Raw genomic sequence first — 15808 nt, 5'->3', positions numbered from 1 at the left:
AATAACATGTTACTCACCAATTCAAGAACCATCATCATCATCTTGGTCTTTTTTAGATCAGTTGGCATGCACAGTTGCTCCCACCTTGGGGCTTTCCTTTATTGGTGTCATTACTTTTTGATGTTGTTATTCCAGACCAGTTGTCTTTATATCGAAGAAATAATGAACTGTGATCTTGTGAGGTATTTCCAAAGCCGAGAACCCACCACTTAATTACTATAAAACTACCAGAAACAGTGTTTTGTGTAGAAAAGTATTTTTAAGAAAGAAATGACCAGAGAATGAGAAATACTGTTTTATTGTGGCACAAAACACTATATGATTTACATTTCATTTCCCCCTTCAATTAAAAGAATAAACAAATACAAATTCAATAAAGTGAATACTAAAATACCTTACTCCACTATCAACATTAAAAGTAAATACAGTGAATTGTGTGGCTGCGTAATATGCTGTTTTCTTTAGTACATTAACAGAAAACTAATAATAACCATCATATAAGGAAATATGAATTGATGTGGTCGGTTACATTGAGTGTGGTGCAACTATGCCTACATCGCAGCTTCCTTTAGGACTGCGCCTAGGCGCTAGTTTTAGTTGGTCTAACCATCACCGAGCTGCTGCTGGACAACGTTCCGTAGAACCCGTTCAGGTACTGGTTCTTCAGCCGGTGCTGGAAGTGGACATACCTCACCCCTGGTCCGTAGCCAGAGAACATGTGTGACACCTGCCGGTCAACAGAGAGAGGTGCATGAGACGTCTGAATCCTGGCGCTGCAATACGAGTGGATCCTAACTACCTGTGAGCGGACTCAGTAACTCACCCCTTTCCAGGTGTGAGAGTAAGCGCTGCGGTCTTCTGTGGGGTTGGCGCTGTGCTCGGAGATCACTGTGCTTTTGTCCGCCCCCAGTAACTTCACATGCAGCTCAAAGATGGATTCATGCAGCTGACTCTCCTCATACCTGATGGAATGTGTACCAAGACGTCATGAAGTAGTCTGGTACATTCACAAGTTCACATATAGCAGCACATGCCAATTATAGAATAAAGATAAGAAGTGCATTAAAACTTATTCCATGGTTCAATATCATTTTTACATGTGGTATTGATGTGCTAACAATTTAGGGACAGGTCAATCACAATCACATCACCTTCCAAAATTCAGACTTGTCAATGAACCATAACCTGCATGAGTTTGGACTGGTGGAGAGGGCATGGAGACTCTGAGGGAATGTGAAGATGCGTTCATACACTCACCGGCCACTTTATTAGGTACCCCATGCTAGTAACGGGTTGGACCCCCTTTTGCCTTCAGAACTGCCTCAATTCTTCGTGGCATAGATTCAACAAGGTGCTAGAAGCATTCCTCAGGGAGTTTGGTCCATATTGACATGATGGCATCACACAGTTGCCGCAGATTTGTCGGCTGCACATCCATGATGCGAATCTCCCGTTCCACCACATCCCAAAGATGCTCTATTGGATTGAGATCTGGTGATTGTGGAGGCCATTTGAGTACAGCGAACTCATTGTCATGTTCAAGAAACCAGTCTGAGATGATTCCAGCTTTATGACATGGCGCATTATCCTGCTGAAAGTAGCCATCAGAAGTTGGGTACATTGTGGTCATAAAGGGATGGACATGGTCAGCAACAATACTCAGGTAGGCTGTGGCGTTGCAACGATGCTCAATTGGTACCAAGGGGCCCAAAGAGTGCCAAGAAAATATTCCCCACACCATGACACCACCACCACCAGCCTGAACCGTTGATACAAGGCAGGATGGATCCATGCTTTCATGTTGTAGACGCCAAATTCTGACCCTACCATCCGAATGTCGCAGCAGAAATTGAGACTCATCAGACCAGGCAACGTTTTTCCAATCTTCTATTGTCCAATTTCGATGAGCTTGTGCAAATTGTAGCCTCAGTTTCCTGTTCTTAGCTGAAAGGAGTGGCACCCGGTGTGGTCTTCTGCTGCTGTAGCCCATCTGCCTCAAAGTTGGACGTACTGTGCGTTCAGAGATGCTCTTATGCCCACCTTGGTTGTAACGGGTGGTTATTTGAGTCACTGTTGCCCTTCTATCAGCTCGAACCAGTCTGGCCATTCTCCTCTGACCTCTGGCATCAACAAGGCATTTCCGCCCACAGAACTGCCGCTCACTGGATGTTTTCTCTTTTTCGGACCATTCTCTGTAAACCCTAGAGATGGTTGTGCGTGGAAATCCCAGTAGATTAGCAGTTTCTGAAATACTCAGACCAGCCCTTCTGGCACCAACAATCATGCCACGTTCAAAGTCACTCAAATCACCTTTCTTCCCCATACTGATGCTCGGTTTGAACTGCAGGAGATTGTCTTGACAATGTCTACATGCCTAAATGCACTGAGTTGCCGCCATGTGATTGGCTGCTTAGAAATTAAGTGTTAACGAGCAGTTGGACAGGTGTACCTAATAAAGTGGCCGGTGAGTGTATATAAGTCATATATATTTTACATTGCTCATTCTGTACACATGATATCCACTGCATTCTGTCCCAGGGGTCCCTCCTCTGCTGTTCTCCCCAAGGTTTCTTCCTTTTCTCTCCCTGTTAAATGTTCTTTCTTTCACTAAACAAGCCGATAAGACCACATTGATGAGCAATCAACACGTGGACCCGGAACATTAACCCACCAGTCTTGGATGAATATTTCAGGCTGAAAATTGTCCAGCAGTTCTTCCCACAGTCCCTCTGCCTTCAGATCCACGACCTGCTCCATGGTAAACCAGCTGAGGGCGAGAGAGCGGACACGAGTTATTTTCCAGTATCCCATCCTTACGTGTAATCCCTGTTGTGACCAGCTGCATGGTGACACCCACCTGTATCGTGGCCGCTGGCAGACCACAGCACCTGCTGGGATGCCACTGGAGTCGTAGGGGAGGATTTCAGTGCTTGTGGTCCAGCTGCTGAAGTCAACTATAAATTGAGACAAAGCTAATGTAATATTCATCAGAAGTCATGTATTTCCAGAGTTATGGTTCACAGCTCAAACACAGAACAGTCCACGCCTCACCATCTGGTTCAAAACCTGGAGGTCCATGTCTTGGCACTTCACGCAGGTCATGTTCAGGTGGAGGGGTGTCCTTACTAACTCCTGAGAGAAAACAAAGGGACAATTGTAAATGGTACCCCACCCACTAAAGCCACTGTAATTACACAGAAAATATCAAAGCCTTTATCTGTATGACAGGGTCACTGGGTGTGCCTCTGTGTGACAAAAAAACAGTAAGTGTCAGTGCCAACAAGTGTCAGTCAGCAGCAACAGTATTTTGGACAGGTAAACTTCCAGGTGTAGGAGTGCTGGGATTAACAGAGTTAGTTTCGTTGGCCACACATCCTCTGGCCGTATAATCAGACCCAAAGACATTGCAGTTTACTTGATCATCAATTTACTTTTAATCCGACCAATATGAAAATATTAGAAAATATAAGATTTGATTGTGAAAAAATGAAATCTCTAACCGAAAAATATAATACAAGGAACATCAAAATGTATATTTGAAGAATGAAAACAAATATTTTATTTAAAAAAAATTGAACTAAATCAAAACCATATTCAACGAAATGTACTTTTCTTGTACTTTTTGAATATTTTGTTGTTTTTGAAATGATCAAAACTTTTGACCTGGATTTTTATGGGGCGCCGTCTGTAAAATGTTGCACGTTCTAAAATCCTACCCAGTTTTGGTACATTTAGCATTATCATATAAAAAAAGCAGGAAAATATTCATATGTCAATTTTTATTTAGAGAGAAATTCATGTAAATACATGCAATAACTTTTCCGAGGATAACGTTTGGCAGTAACACAAAGTTATTAAATAATATAAATATAAATATTACATGTAACTGTTGAGTCTAAATGTCAGACATGACGACTAAACATTACAATACCGTTGATCGGACTATCTGGAACGGCCGCGGATGGCCTGGTCGACTGGCGCCGGACCAGTGAAACCAACGGGGGTGGGAAACGGCCGCGTTGCGCGGGCGCGGATGGTCGCGCAACCCTCGGGACCATCCGCGATCGTGCCGCCCGATGCCCGATGGTTTCTCTGGTCCGGCCCGCGTCACATGAAAGTGGACTGTATGTGCCTCCCTACCAAAAATGTGTTGATACCCCTGCTACCCCCTATAACAAGAGCTAAATCATTCGAACTGGCCATCTTGGCTTGCTGCATGAAATACCGTAAGTATTGTAAAGTCGAACGGACCATCACCGCTGCCGTTTCCCACCCCCGTTGGTTTCACTGCAGTTCAATGTGTTTCGGGCGCTATCGACCCAAAATGCTATTTGGAAGCTTTGAAATCAAATATAGTAACTACATATTAAACTGTAAATATGTTTTCCAAGATTAGAAAAGATTCGAGCATATTCAGTCCTTCAAAAGCACCTCCGTTTTGACCTGGCAACAGCGTAGCACGAAACAAAAAGTTAATCATTACTTTTATTCCCCATAGTCATGCGATTGTTTCACCGACATTTGAAGGGCCTTTGAAAAAGTCCCAGGGAGGAGTTGGTCGCAGTATAGTGTCTAGCCTGAAAAAAACCTGAAAACAAGTTGCACGCGCACGAACATCTGTGGACCGTTATGTACAGTAAGTGGATCCTTCCTTTGGATCAGTAGGGGAGAGCGGGGCATGTTGTCTCACGGGTAAGTTGTCACACTCGTCATAACTCCAACACTAGAGGGGCCATCTCAAAAATCAAATAGCCACTTTGTGTGACTTCTTCTTCTATAGTCAACTTCTAGTTCACATGTGGTCAAGGTCACTCTAATCTGAGGTTAGCACAATTTTCTTATTTTTCTGCTTAAAAGTAAAAAAATTGCACTTTACATTTTATGCAATACAACATTGTTATATATGAATGTTAAAAATAATGATTTTGCACAAAATAGAGGAGACATTTTCGAGTCTTTTGATACCTTAGCTAAAGTAGTATGTTAAGCTAACCTTGAGATGTAGCCAACATTAACACACATGTCAGTTTGGGGCAAGTTGTCTCACTGACTTTGGGGCAAGTCGTCACATGTGACAATTTGCCCCTGTACAAATAAACACATTGAACATTCTCAAAAAAATGTGATATTAGGCTAATTTATTTGTAATTGCTATAATGTTTTTGAAGGCTGGAAGTAAGGAGCAAAAGAACCTAACCCTAAGCCAGCAAAGGAAGAAAACGACGCAAATCAGCAATTCTTACTGACACGCCAGTGAAGCAGCAACTAGAAATAGAAAAGAATAAGGATCACTCTCTCAAAAAGCTGTTCCAAAAGAAAGGGAAGCAACGGGGACAGTCAAAATCTGGACCTACAAAGAACAAGGCAGATAAAAAAAAGAAAAAACCAAGAGTCATCATCAGATGACGAAGAGTGCTTCTGCCTAGTCTGTGTTGAGCCATTTTCTAACAGTCGTCCAAAGGAGACCTGGGTGAAATGTGTTAAATGCAACAATTGGGCCCATGCTGATTGTACCTCCGGCCAGGCAAAATTAATGTGTGCCAGAATTGTGACTCTGAAGATGAGTCTGATTAGTCAGATATAGGGAATCTGTTTTGTTCAGAGGTTAGGTTAATCAAGTTATCTCCAGCAAAGTTAAGTGGTGCATTGTTTGGATTTGAATAATTGTTTTTCCAGATTCTCCAGGGACATTAGTTTATGTTTCTAGTTCTGGTTTGAAATAAAATAAAATAAAATAAAAAAAATCTATATTCACAATTAAGTAGTTGTGCTCATTTTTAGATAATCTATTGTGACAACATACCCCCCCCCCCCATGGGGCAAGTTGTCTCAAGTGCACTCTCTCTATTCTACAGTATACAACTCTATAATCAGATAAGATATGAAAATGTTATGAATACAACATATGTGCCCAAGACTTCCTTCTTTCATTTGGTATGACATTTATACCATTGTGTTGTATGGTGCTCAGTAAATGTTAGACAGTGTGAAAAGTGTGACAACATGCCCCGCTCTCCCCTACTACAGAAGCTCTGCTGCTCGATAGTCGCGTTTCTAACGTTGCTCTACTACCGTGAGGCGACGGATTCTTCAGCAGATTCCTCCCCAGCGGTTTTGCCTCGTAGACGGACTTCCAGTCCTGACTGTCGGGCATCGGTGCGCCCTGCAGGCTCCATTCCTCTGCACATCTCTTCTTCCACTCCGACATGCTGCAGGTCCCCGACGCTGTGGAATCTCACTCCAACACGAGTTTTCCAGGAAGTCGGAGAGGCTTTTATTCCAGTCCGGATTGTGTTTATGCCACACCCGGTGTTACAGAAGTCCAGCCTCCCCTTTGAAAAACAGCCCACACGTTAATTTGGGTACGCGTATACTAGGCATTATGGTAGTGGCGTGTAAAAACTGACTACAAAATACGAGTAGTTGGGTTATTTACAATAAAGACAAGAACACAGCTTAGAGTTGACAGGATATAACTGGCTGGCATCCTTAATGATTGTAAAATAAAACATTTAGAAACACTGTCACTGGTCAAATATTTAAACATGGAACAGGCTTGGTAAAAGTAGAGAATGGTTAACATAAGTAGGGAGACTTAATTGAAGGAAAGACAGAAAATGGGTTCAAATGGGACATGAAGTAGAAAGATGAGACAACAAGAAGTGACGGAGGGGGGTAGGGGGTGGTTGTTAGCTCCAGTGTTTACCCTACCATAATAAGTAGCTGGTTGCTCAAAATGACTTTTAAGCAATAAACAGTTTGAATAATAAAATATTATACCATCATTACAGATACATTCACCTAAAATATACAGGAGATGTAGAGTAATTCACTGACAGTTGGTATGCACACCTTGAGGCTTTCTTCTACCTCATCTTTTTTTTTTGTTCCAGACCACTTGCCCTTATATCAAATAAATAAACCTGGTCGCCCTTGAGTACTGTCACTTTTGGGATCTGTGTAGGGTCATGTCTGGTTAATAGTGTAAAAACAAATCATTGACATCAATAGAATTATTTAACAATTACTCAGAGAATTCACAAAATGAATAAATAACGGGGTACTGTCGTAAAATCAGATTCAGAATCAGAAGCCATTTATTCCCAAATATGTTAGACACAGAGGAATTTGACTTTGTCAATTGGTGCAATATAATAATTAGATGGAATTAAATAAGATAAAATATACAAGCAAGAATTCACAATATAAACAGATAAGTACGTTAAATGTACAACATACAAATGTATGTCCATATGTTCCGAGAGAAACCACTGTGCAAAATGTTTCCGGGAGTATTTAGGTCAATGTGGGACTCGGACTCGGTTCATGAGACCATCTGCTGACGGGAAAAAAAGGTTTCTGTGAGGAGAAGTCTTGGTCCTGATGTACCACAGCTTCCTGCCAGAGGGAAGGGGCTCAAAGAGTTTGTGTCTGGGGTAAGAGGGGTCGGCTGCAATCTGCCCTCCCTCTGAGGCGGGCAGATTGCAGCCGATGACCCTCTCTGCAGCGCGGATGACACGCTGCAGCCACAGCCAAAGACAAGGGCAGGCTGCAGCGTACCAGATGAGGATGGAGGGCACCATCATTTTCTTTGGCAGGTTGAATTTCTTCAGCTACCTCACATCAGGAGCCTGACAGATTGGCTGGAGGTGCAGGTGTTCGGCGAGAAGAGCAGAGGGGAAAAAACGCAGCCAACCGGTGCTGATGGTCCGAGAGGCTGAGACATGTTTCCCCAGCTTCACGTGCTTCTTGCTGTCAGACAGGAAGTCAGTGATCCACTTGTAGGTGGAGTTGGGCAACTGCAGCAGAGACGGGGTGATGGTGTTGGATGCGGAGCTGAAGTCCACAAACAGGATCCTGGCGTAGGTTCCTGGGGAGTCCAGATGCTGGAGGATGAAGTGAAAGGCCATGTTGACTGGTCGTCTGCAGACAAACTGAAGAAGGTCCAGTAGGGGGTCTGTTAAGGTTTTGTCTGAAATCTGTTATCATCTCTCACCCAGAACGTCTCCGGTTACGAATGTAACCTTAGTTCCCTGAAGGGAACGAGGCGCTGCGTAAAAACGCTGTGGGAACGCCTCTGCGTGACCGCGTCATGAAGCATGTGTTAAAATCTAACCAATGGCGAGCTGGTACGTCATAGGCGGACGACGCCAGGACCAGGAAGCTATAAAGGGACCCGAAAGGCAGGACCATTCATCTCTGAAAGGCCGAATCAAGTGCCACGGGCAAGCCTGGAGTATGGCAACGTTACGCAGCGACTCAGTTACCTTCGTAACCGGAGACGTTCCCTCTCAGGGAACTCGAGTTGCGTAAAAACGCTGTGGGAACGCCAATACCCACTCCACCATATGAGCAAGTGACCGTGGTGTGAAGTTAGTGCGCACACTCAGACGAGAGCACCTGTGCTCCAGGCGTGGAGTTAAGGTCTAGACGGCAAAATCTCACGAACGTGTGGGGAGAGGACCAGCCTGCCGCCATGCAAACGATACTTTTCCAGACAAAAGGGCTTTAGAAGCCGCCATACCCCTGGTCGAATGGGCCCGGACAGCCAAAGGTGCGGGCTGGCCGGCCGATTCATAAGCAAGTGTGATGGCCTCAAACACCCACTTGCTCATCCTCTGCTTAGACACCGGGCCCCCAGTATTGGCTGGCCCGAAGCACACAAACAACTGTTCGGAGAGCCTGCACAGGGCGGTCCTGCGGACGTACAGGTCTAAGGCTCTAACTGGGCAGAGGAGGTTGAGCTTCGCCTGGTCCGACGTCAGGAACGGAGGAGGACAGAATGCCTGCAGCACAATAGGCCCGACCGTAGTGGACGGGGCCTTAGGAATGTAGCCGGGGGAAGGTAGTAAGAAAGCCTTCACCATTCTGGGTGCAAATTCCAAGCACGAGGGGGCCACCGAGAGGGCTTGCATATCTCCAACTCTTTTGAGGGAAGAAATAGCAAGCTTAAGAGCCACATACTTCACTGCGACCTCTGCCATGGGCTTGAAGGGAGCACCGGAGAGACCCTCTAGTACGATAGCCAGGTCCCAGGACAGAACTCTAGTGCTGGCCTCAGCCTCAGGGTGCCACGAAGGAAGCGGGATACCACCAATGCAACGGTCTCAAATGTAACAGGCCGCAAGGGATCACGTTGGATGCCCTAACAGTCTCTGAAACTGTTTGAGTGAGTGGCTGGCCTAGCGTGGCCTGCTTGACTGCAGAGAGGATCGAGACTACTCGAGCGGGAGACAGATGTGCCCGTGTAACTCCTATGAAGTGTCCTCTATCTTTTTACTTGCGATTCTGGAGCTCCTGATAAAACAGCGGACACAAATAGAATTTGGGATCACGTGTCTCCTTTTTAATCCTCAATTTAATGAACAAACACTTATGCAATGATCGTATAGTGGTAAATAATAATCATCTAAACAAACTAACATACCTGATAAAACAGCGGACACAAATAGAATTTGGGATCACGTGTCTAGGAGGACGACAGAAAACGGGTGTTAGCTAGCTAACCCGACATTATTACAAACACTAAAACATGTACAAAACATCACATTAATTAATAAAAGACCAAGGCAAATATAAACGAAGATAACAAACATCCAAAATAATAAAGCTACACCATAAATTAATTGTTAAAGTACATAAAGTAAACATTGTTCACGGACATACAAAAAAAAGACGTTACCTCCTTTTTAATCCTCAATTTAATGGAGGATTTTCCCACAATCCCGTTGGTCCGTTGGTCCGTTCAGGTACCACATTAAAACAGTAGATGGCGTAGTTCAGCCATTTTAGCAGGATTTATCCTAACCCATATTAACTATGTTACATACACCCCCCTTAAATTCTGCTAAATTGGGGCACACCGAATAAAAAAACAATAACAAAGATACCATCTACCAAAGTCCAGGTGCTTAGTCATAAAAGCATAATCAGTTCAGTCAGTTAAGAAAACTTTTCACGTAGAATTAAGTCAGCAACGGATTGGCCAATCCCACCACTAACGTAGACACAAAAGATGCCGTGTACACCTCTTTTCTGTAAACACTGCTATATGACATATACAACTGTAAGGTACCTGTAAAACAACTCAAAGCATTCTAACCAGAAAACATGTTCTTCACAAAATAAAACAAAGAATCAACCGATGACACTGAGCCATCTACAATCTGTTCATTCATTTCACAAATGAGCCGAGGTGGAGGTTTTACAGGTCTACCTGCCCTGGTGCAAAGGGGAGGTGGCTGTGCACAAACCACCTGTTCTTGTGTACTTGCATCTAACAGTGTCTCATTCGCCCGGTCCGGGGAGACAATATTTGGAACTTCCACCGCCGAGGGCTGGCATGAGGCATCCTGAGACACCACACATCCACTAGAAGTTTCAGGGGAAGGCAACTGTAGAGCTTGTAGCGGAGGATCCGAGGTATCCAAAACCTCACACACAGCGCGTGGGGCAATAGTCACTCCAGTCTCCGAGGGTGAAGCACTCACAACATCCGATTGGCTGGCTGTGGTGTCCTCATCACTCTCCTCATCCATTTGCTGGAGCCAGTCAATTGTCTTTGTCACACTGTCCTGTACATCAACAGGGACCACTGGGGCACATTGTTCACCTCCCGCCACTGAAGGGGAGCATGACTCCAAGGCGTTGTCATCTCCCACAGGGAGAAAACTAACAGGCAGAAGGAGGTTTCTATGAACAACTTTTTCCTTTGCTGTCACAGGATCTCTGATGCTGTACACATTGATTTCAGGCCTCCCAGACGTCACTTCATAGACTGTGGACTCCCATTTGTCTGCAATTTTCTTCTTGCCTCTCTCACCGCGATTTGCAAGCAGCACTCTGTCACCTATAGTGAGCGGTGACCCTTTTGCCTTGCGGTTGTAGTTCTTTGCCTGACGAGCCTGTTCTGTCCGACTGTTCAGCCGGGCAATGCGTGCAGCTTCAGACAGGTCCCGCTTCAAGTGAGCGACAAACTCATTGTGGCCAACAACAGCCCCGTTAGGGAGAGCATGCTGGAACATAACATCGACAGGCAGACGTGGAATTCTCCCAAACATTAGAAAGAAAGGCGCAAAACTCGTTGTCTCATGCTCGGTGCAGTTGTAGCAGAATGTCAACATCTGAAGCATTTGTGGCCACTTGGCTTTGGACTGGGGTGGCAGAGCTCTTATCATGTTCCCGAGGGTCCTGTTGTATCGCTCGACAACTCCATTCCCCATAGGATGGTACGGGGTGGTATGTGATTTTTGAATGCCAGCCATCTCCATCAGCTCTTTAATGAGGTGACTCTCAAAATTAGCCCCTTGATCTGAATGGATGCGTTTAGGGAAACCATAGATGCAGAAAAAGTCATCCCAGAGACGACGGGCAACTTGCTTTGCTGATTGATTTTTGCAAGGAAATGCATGCGACAATTTGGAGAAGTGATCTGTGACAACCAAAACATCCACACTCTTTTTGTCAGTCTGCTCAGCTGTCCAAAAGTCAATACATACTAGTTCCATTGGTTCCGAGGTGATAATGCTTTCAAGTGGAACACGGATGTTAGGCTCCGGGGTCTTTCCAACCATACAGCGAAAGCAGTTTCGCACATGGTTGATGATGTCACGTTCCATCCCTATCCAAAAGAACCTCTGCCTGGCGAGAGAGAGTGTGCGCGCCTGCCCTTGATGACCTGATGAGTCGTGGAGGCCACGGAGGACTTGGAGTTTCAGGGAGTCTGGAACAACAATCTGGTGAATTGTCGTGTTCATTTGTCTGTCTTTCTTTACCTTATACAACATGCCATTCTTTATGGAAAGCTTAGACCATTGTCTCAACAGTTTCATCACCGCCCGAGACTCACCAGCACGTTCACGCCTAGAGGGCCTCCTGTGACGCTGAACGTAAAAGAAAACCCTGCTCAAGACATCATCCTGCTCTTGCAAATTGACCAGTTCACTCTTCGGTAAAGAATCAATCTGATCAACATCGGCAAGCTGAAGAATAGCCGGTTCAGTGCCTCTCATTTGACTGACACCTCCAGAGTCGTGTGCATCCAACACAGCTGAGACATCTTGTGAAGAAAGGGACCCCTGCGGAGAAGGTGTAGTGACCACCGCATGCTCCTCGGAGTGGTCAACAACCAACTGGCAGTTAGTAGTACATCTGAATGCATCTTGTACTGTCCTATCCAACATTCCATTCACATGGTTCAATAACAATGCATACGGTTCAGTTACAAGACGGTGGCTTATGCATGACCGGACAAAGGGCTCCCTACTCAGTGCATCGGCAACCACATTCTTTGCACCAGGGACATAGTTCAGATCAAAATTGTATGCTGCAAGTTTGGAAACCCATCTTTGTTCACATGCATCTAACCTAGGCTTAGTCAAGATGTAGGTTAATGGATTATTATCCGTCCAGACGGTAAAACACCGCCCTTTCAGCCAGTGGCTAAATTTGTCGCAAACTGCCCATTTAAGAGCAAGAAATTCCAGCCGATGTGCTGGATAGTTCAGCTGGGAATGTGACAGTGTCTTGCTTGCAAACGCCACAGGTCTGGCAACTTCTCCATCAGGAGGCAACTGGGAGAGTACAGCTCCTAGGCCATCAAAGGAGGCGTCAATAGCGAGGATGAATGGTGCACCAAAATCTGGATGGGCCAACGCAACACTGTGCACAAGCTCGTGTTTCAGAATTCTGAATGCTTCCCTACACTCATCAGTCCAGTCCGTCGGGGACAGTTTAACTCTGCCTTTTTTGAATTTTGGTTTATGACATCTCCCTCTTTTGTGCGGTGTCGCAGGCTCAGCCACAAGGTTGAACAGCGGCTTAGCTTTAGCTGAACATCCCTCAATAAAATGATGGTAGTAGAGAACCATTCCCATGAAAGATCGGATCTTCTTTGCACAAGGTGTTTTCTCATCAGCCTCCATCAGGTCAGCTTCCTGTACATCATTTATAGCCTGTACCTTAGTGGGATCTGTCCGAACACCATCTCCACTAATGATGTGTCCCAAAAACTTGACAGATCGGCGAAGAAAATGGCACTTTTTAGGCGAGAGCTTCAAGTTGTTTGCAGCCAGGCGTGAGAACACCATTTGCAGGCGCTCCAGCGCAACCTGTTCAGATGGAGCAAAGACCATAAGATCATCCAGGTAGCATAACAGGCTTGTAAAGTTCTCATCGCCAAAGATTGACATCATCATTCTCATAAAGGTGGCAGGACTGTTTGTGAGGCCTTGGGGCATCCTGTTATATTCATGGAGACCAAATGGGGAAGAAAACGCTGTGTATTTCTTGTCGTCCTCATGCAGCCTGACATTGTAGAAGCCTGATGTGAGGTCCATTGTGGAGAAAAACACATTGCCACCAAGTGCAGCAAGGGAGTCCGTCTGATGAGGTAATGGGTGTGCATCTTTCACTGTTCTTGCATTCAACCACCTGAAGTCATTGCATATGCGGAGATCGCCAGACGGCTTGGCAACCAGGACGAGAGGAGAAGAATACTCGCTCTGAGACTTACGAATTATCCCCAACTCCTCCATCTCATTAAGAGCAGTCCGAAGCTTGTCATAATGGCACGGTGGGACTCTCCTGTATGGGAATCTGAAGGGTTTGTCATCCACCAAACGGATTCTGTGGACAAAATCTGCCGCCTCACCACAGTCCATCTTATGCCTTGAAAAGCTGGATTCATACTGCTCAATGAGCTGCAGGAGCTTATCCTTCCACTTGAGGGAAACTTCACAAGACGAAAGGTCCACATCCTGCAGCCCCATGCCACTCAAGATGCGTGATATCTCCTCTTCTGACCTTGGTGCAGGTGGTGAGCTCTGTGTGCATTGCACATTGGATTGGACGCGATCTGGTTCAGGTAGGTCCTGTACAGAGAGACAGGGGGACACATCTGCAACCTTTGCATTTCTTTTAATGGTGAGGTGCTTCTCTGTGGGATTTAATATCTTGACTGGAACCCAGCCATCTCCCCATAAAGAGGTAACAACTCTTCCCACTAAAATCTGTGCAGGCCTGGCTTTTGACTGGGTGGGTTCTATGACGACCGCCCTTCCCACCGCAGAGATGTCAGATGCAGGAAGTTTAGCCCACACAAGATGTTCAGACATCGGCTTTAGAGTGACACATCTTTTGAGTTTGGCCGTGCCTATTCTGTTTGGCACAGCTTCACCTTCCCATCCATCCGAGTAAGACAGCAGGGATGTCAAATGGGGCAGCATATCATCTCGAGCATTGTTCTCTGGAGATGTGATGTTTTGGCCAGTAACAGTTTCTTCCATCCGGGGTATGAGCCACTTGATGGCATTGCTACCTAGAATCATCTCATCAGTTTGTCCTGGTACAACGAGAACAGGAATTATTACTTTATATCCGTAAACTGATGCAGCAAAGTCATACATGGCAGAAGGTGTGACAAGGTGGCCCCCACATCCAACAATGACAAAGTCCTCAGCTGACTTCTTTACCATATCGGGGATGGACTGTGAAAGTTTTGCGGCGGCTGTCTCGCTTATAGTGCATGCCATAGATCCACTATCTATCAATGCTCTGAGAGTATGCCCACCATCAGCTGTCACATCTGTGTAGAATAGACTATCAGTCTTCGAGAGTTTTTGCAAGCGTTGCACAATTAGTGTTTTTTGAGATGCAACTACATTACGGTAGGTGTGGCACAATGTTTCGTAATCATCAATGTCTGTCAAATCCAAGGTGGGAGGCTCACTCACTCGATCTGCGCTGTCCTCCCCTGCACACAGATCATTTAGTTTCCCTGCTGACCATTCCCAGAATGACGTCTTCCTTCCGGGCAGGTGCGTCTTGGATGGCCAGGTAAGTGACACCGGAAACAGAGCCTGTTCTCTCGGCAATGGGTGAGGGCAGAGTGAGAAGCGTCATTACATATGGAACACGGTATCTCATTTAACCCCTCAACTTTCGGGAGTCTGTTGCTGGAATGTGGCCTTTTGTTGACCTGAGTATAACCCGGGCCCTGGAGCAACACCTTCTCTAGCATTCCAACTAACCTCTCCAGAGTAGAGTTCTCTTGATCCACAGCCGTCTTCTGTCCAGGAATGTCTGGGACTGAAGTTACAATATTGCCAACCTCAACTCTATTTATGTCGATTCTGCTAACCCCCTCTGCAGAAGACCTAAATCCCTTCTCCAGATGGTATTCATCTAACACTTCCTGAACCTCACGAGCTGACCATCTATCGATTGTCTTGGACCTAAAAGTAAGTGCTAGATCTTTACTGGGGCAGTGTCTAATGAACATCCGTGTGACTTCAATGCTGGGGCCGTCAAACATCTTTCCCTGCTCCTCAAGACAACTTGCAGCAACATCAGCGGCTCGGTTCAGTCTAAGCCAATACTCATATGGATCTTCCTGTTGTTTCGGTATGGTGGAGTAAAAGTCAGCCAATGGCACAGAAGAGCAATGGCTCGTACTGAAGTGTCTACGAAGGAGCCCGTAGATGGCCTGTGGGTTATGTTGGACATCAACTTCACCGTTTCTTACTCCAAATCTCACAACGTCCTTGGCTCTGCCTCTTAGGTGCATTAGAATTTCCTCAGCCTGATTTTCAACCCGAATGCCACTCTTTCTGATGTAATTTTTCATTGAATCCTCCCATTCGTCGACAGATAGTGTATCTGAAGTCTCCCCTCGAAATACAGGTGGATCCTTGACTCCTCTCTGAGTTACAAGCTGCACTTGGGAAAGATCCAGTGTGCGGCTGGAGTCTTTTGGTTGGGTCGTTTCCTCATGACTTGAATGTACAGAGGCTGCGGGTCTTGACGTGTC

The 15808-nt window shown here is 45.6% G+C and overlaps 1 protein-coding gene across 1 annotated transcript; it reads right to left on the bottom strand.

Annotated features, from left to right (window-relative positions):
- Positions 1-279: 279 nt before the first annotated feature.
- LOC119215735 (F-box only protein 50-like) lies at positions 280-6313 on the bottom strand. Its single transcript, XM_037468152.2, has 6 exons — positions 6073-6313; positions 3052-3132; positions 2858-2954; positions 2672-2767; positions 824-962; positions 280-727 (listed from the first exon to the last, which is right to left on the bottom strand). The coding sequence occupies exons 1-6, from the start codon at positions 6206-6208 to the stop codon at positions 581-583; spliced, it is 696 nt and encodes a 231-aa protein (XP_037324049.2). The 5' UTR covers positions 6209-6313; the 3' UTR covers positions 280-580.
- Positions 6314-15808: the final 9495 nt, after the last annotated feature.

This window comes from Pungitius pungitius, chromosome 16 (assembly GCF_949316345.1).
Source record: "Pungitius pungitius chromosome 16, fPunPun2.1, whole genome shotgun sequence".
Taxonomy (NCBI): domain Eukaryota; kingdom Metazoa; phylum Chordata; class Actinopteri; order Perciformes; family Gasterosteidae; genus Pungitius; species Pungitius pungitius.
The sequence above is the reverse complement of the archived record's forward strand: the minus strand, read 5'-3'. Positions and strand labels throughout refer to the sequence as shown.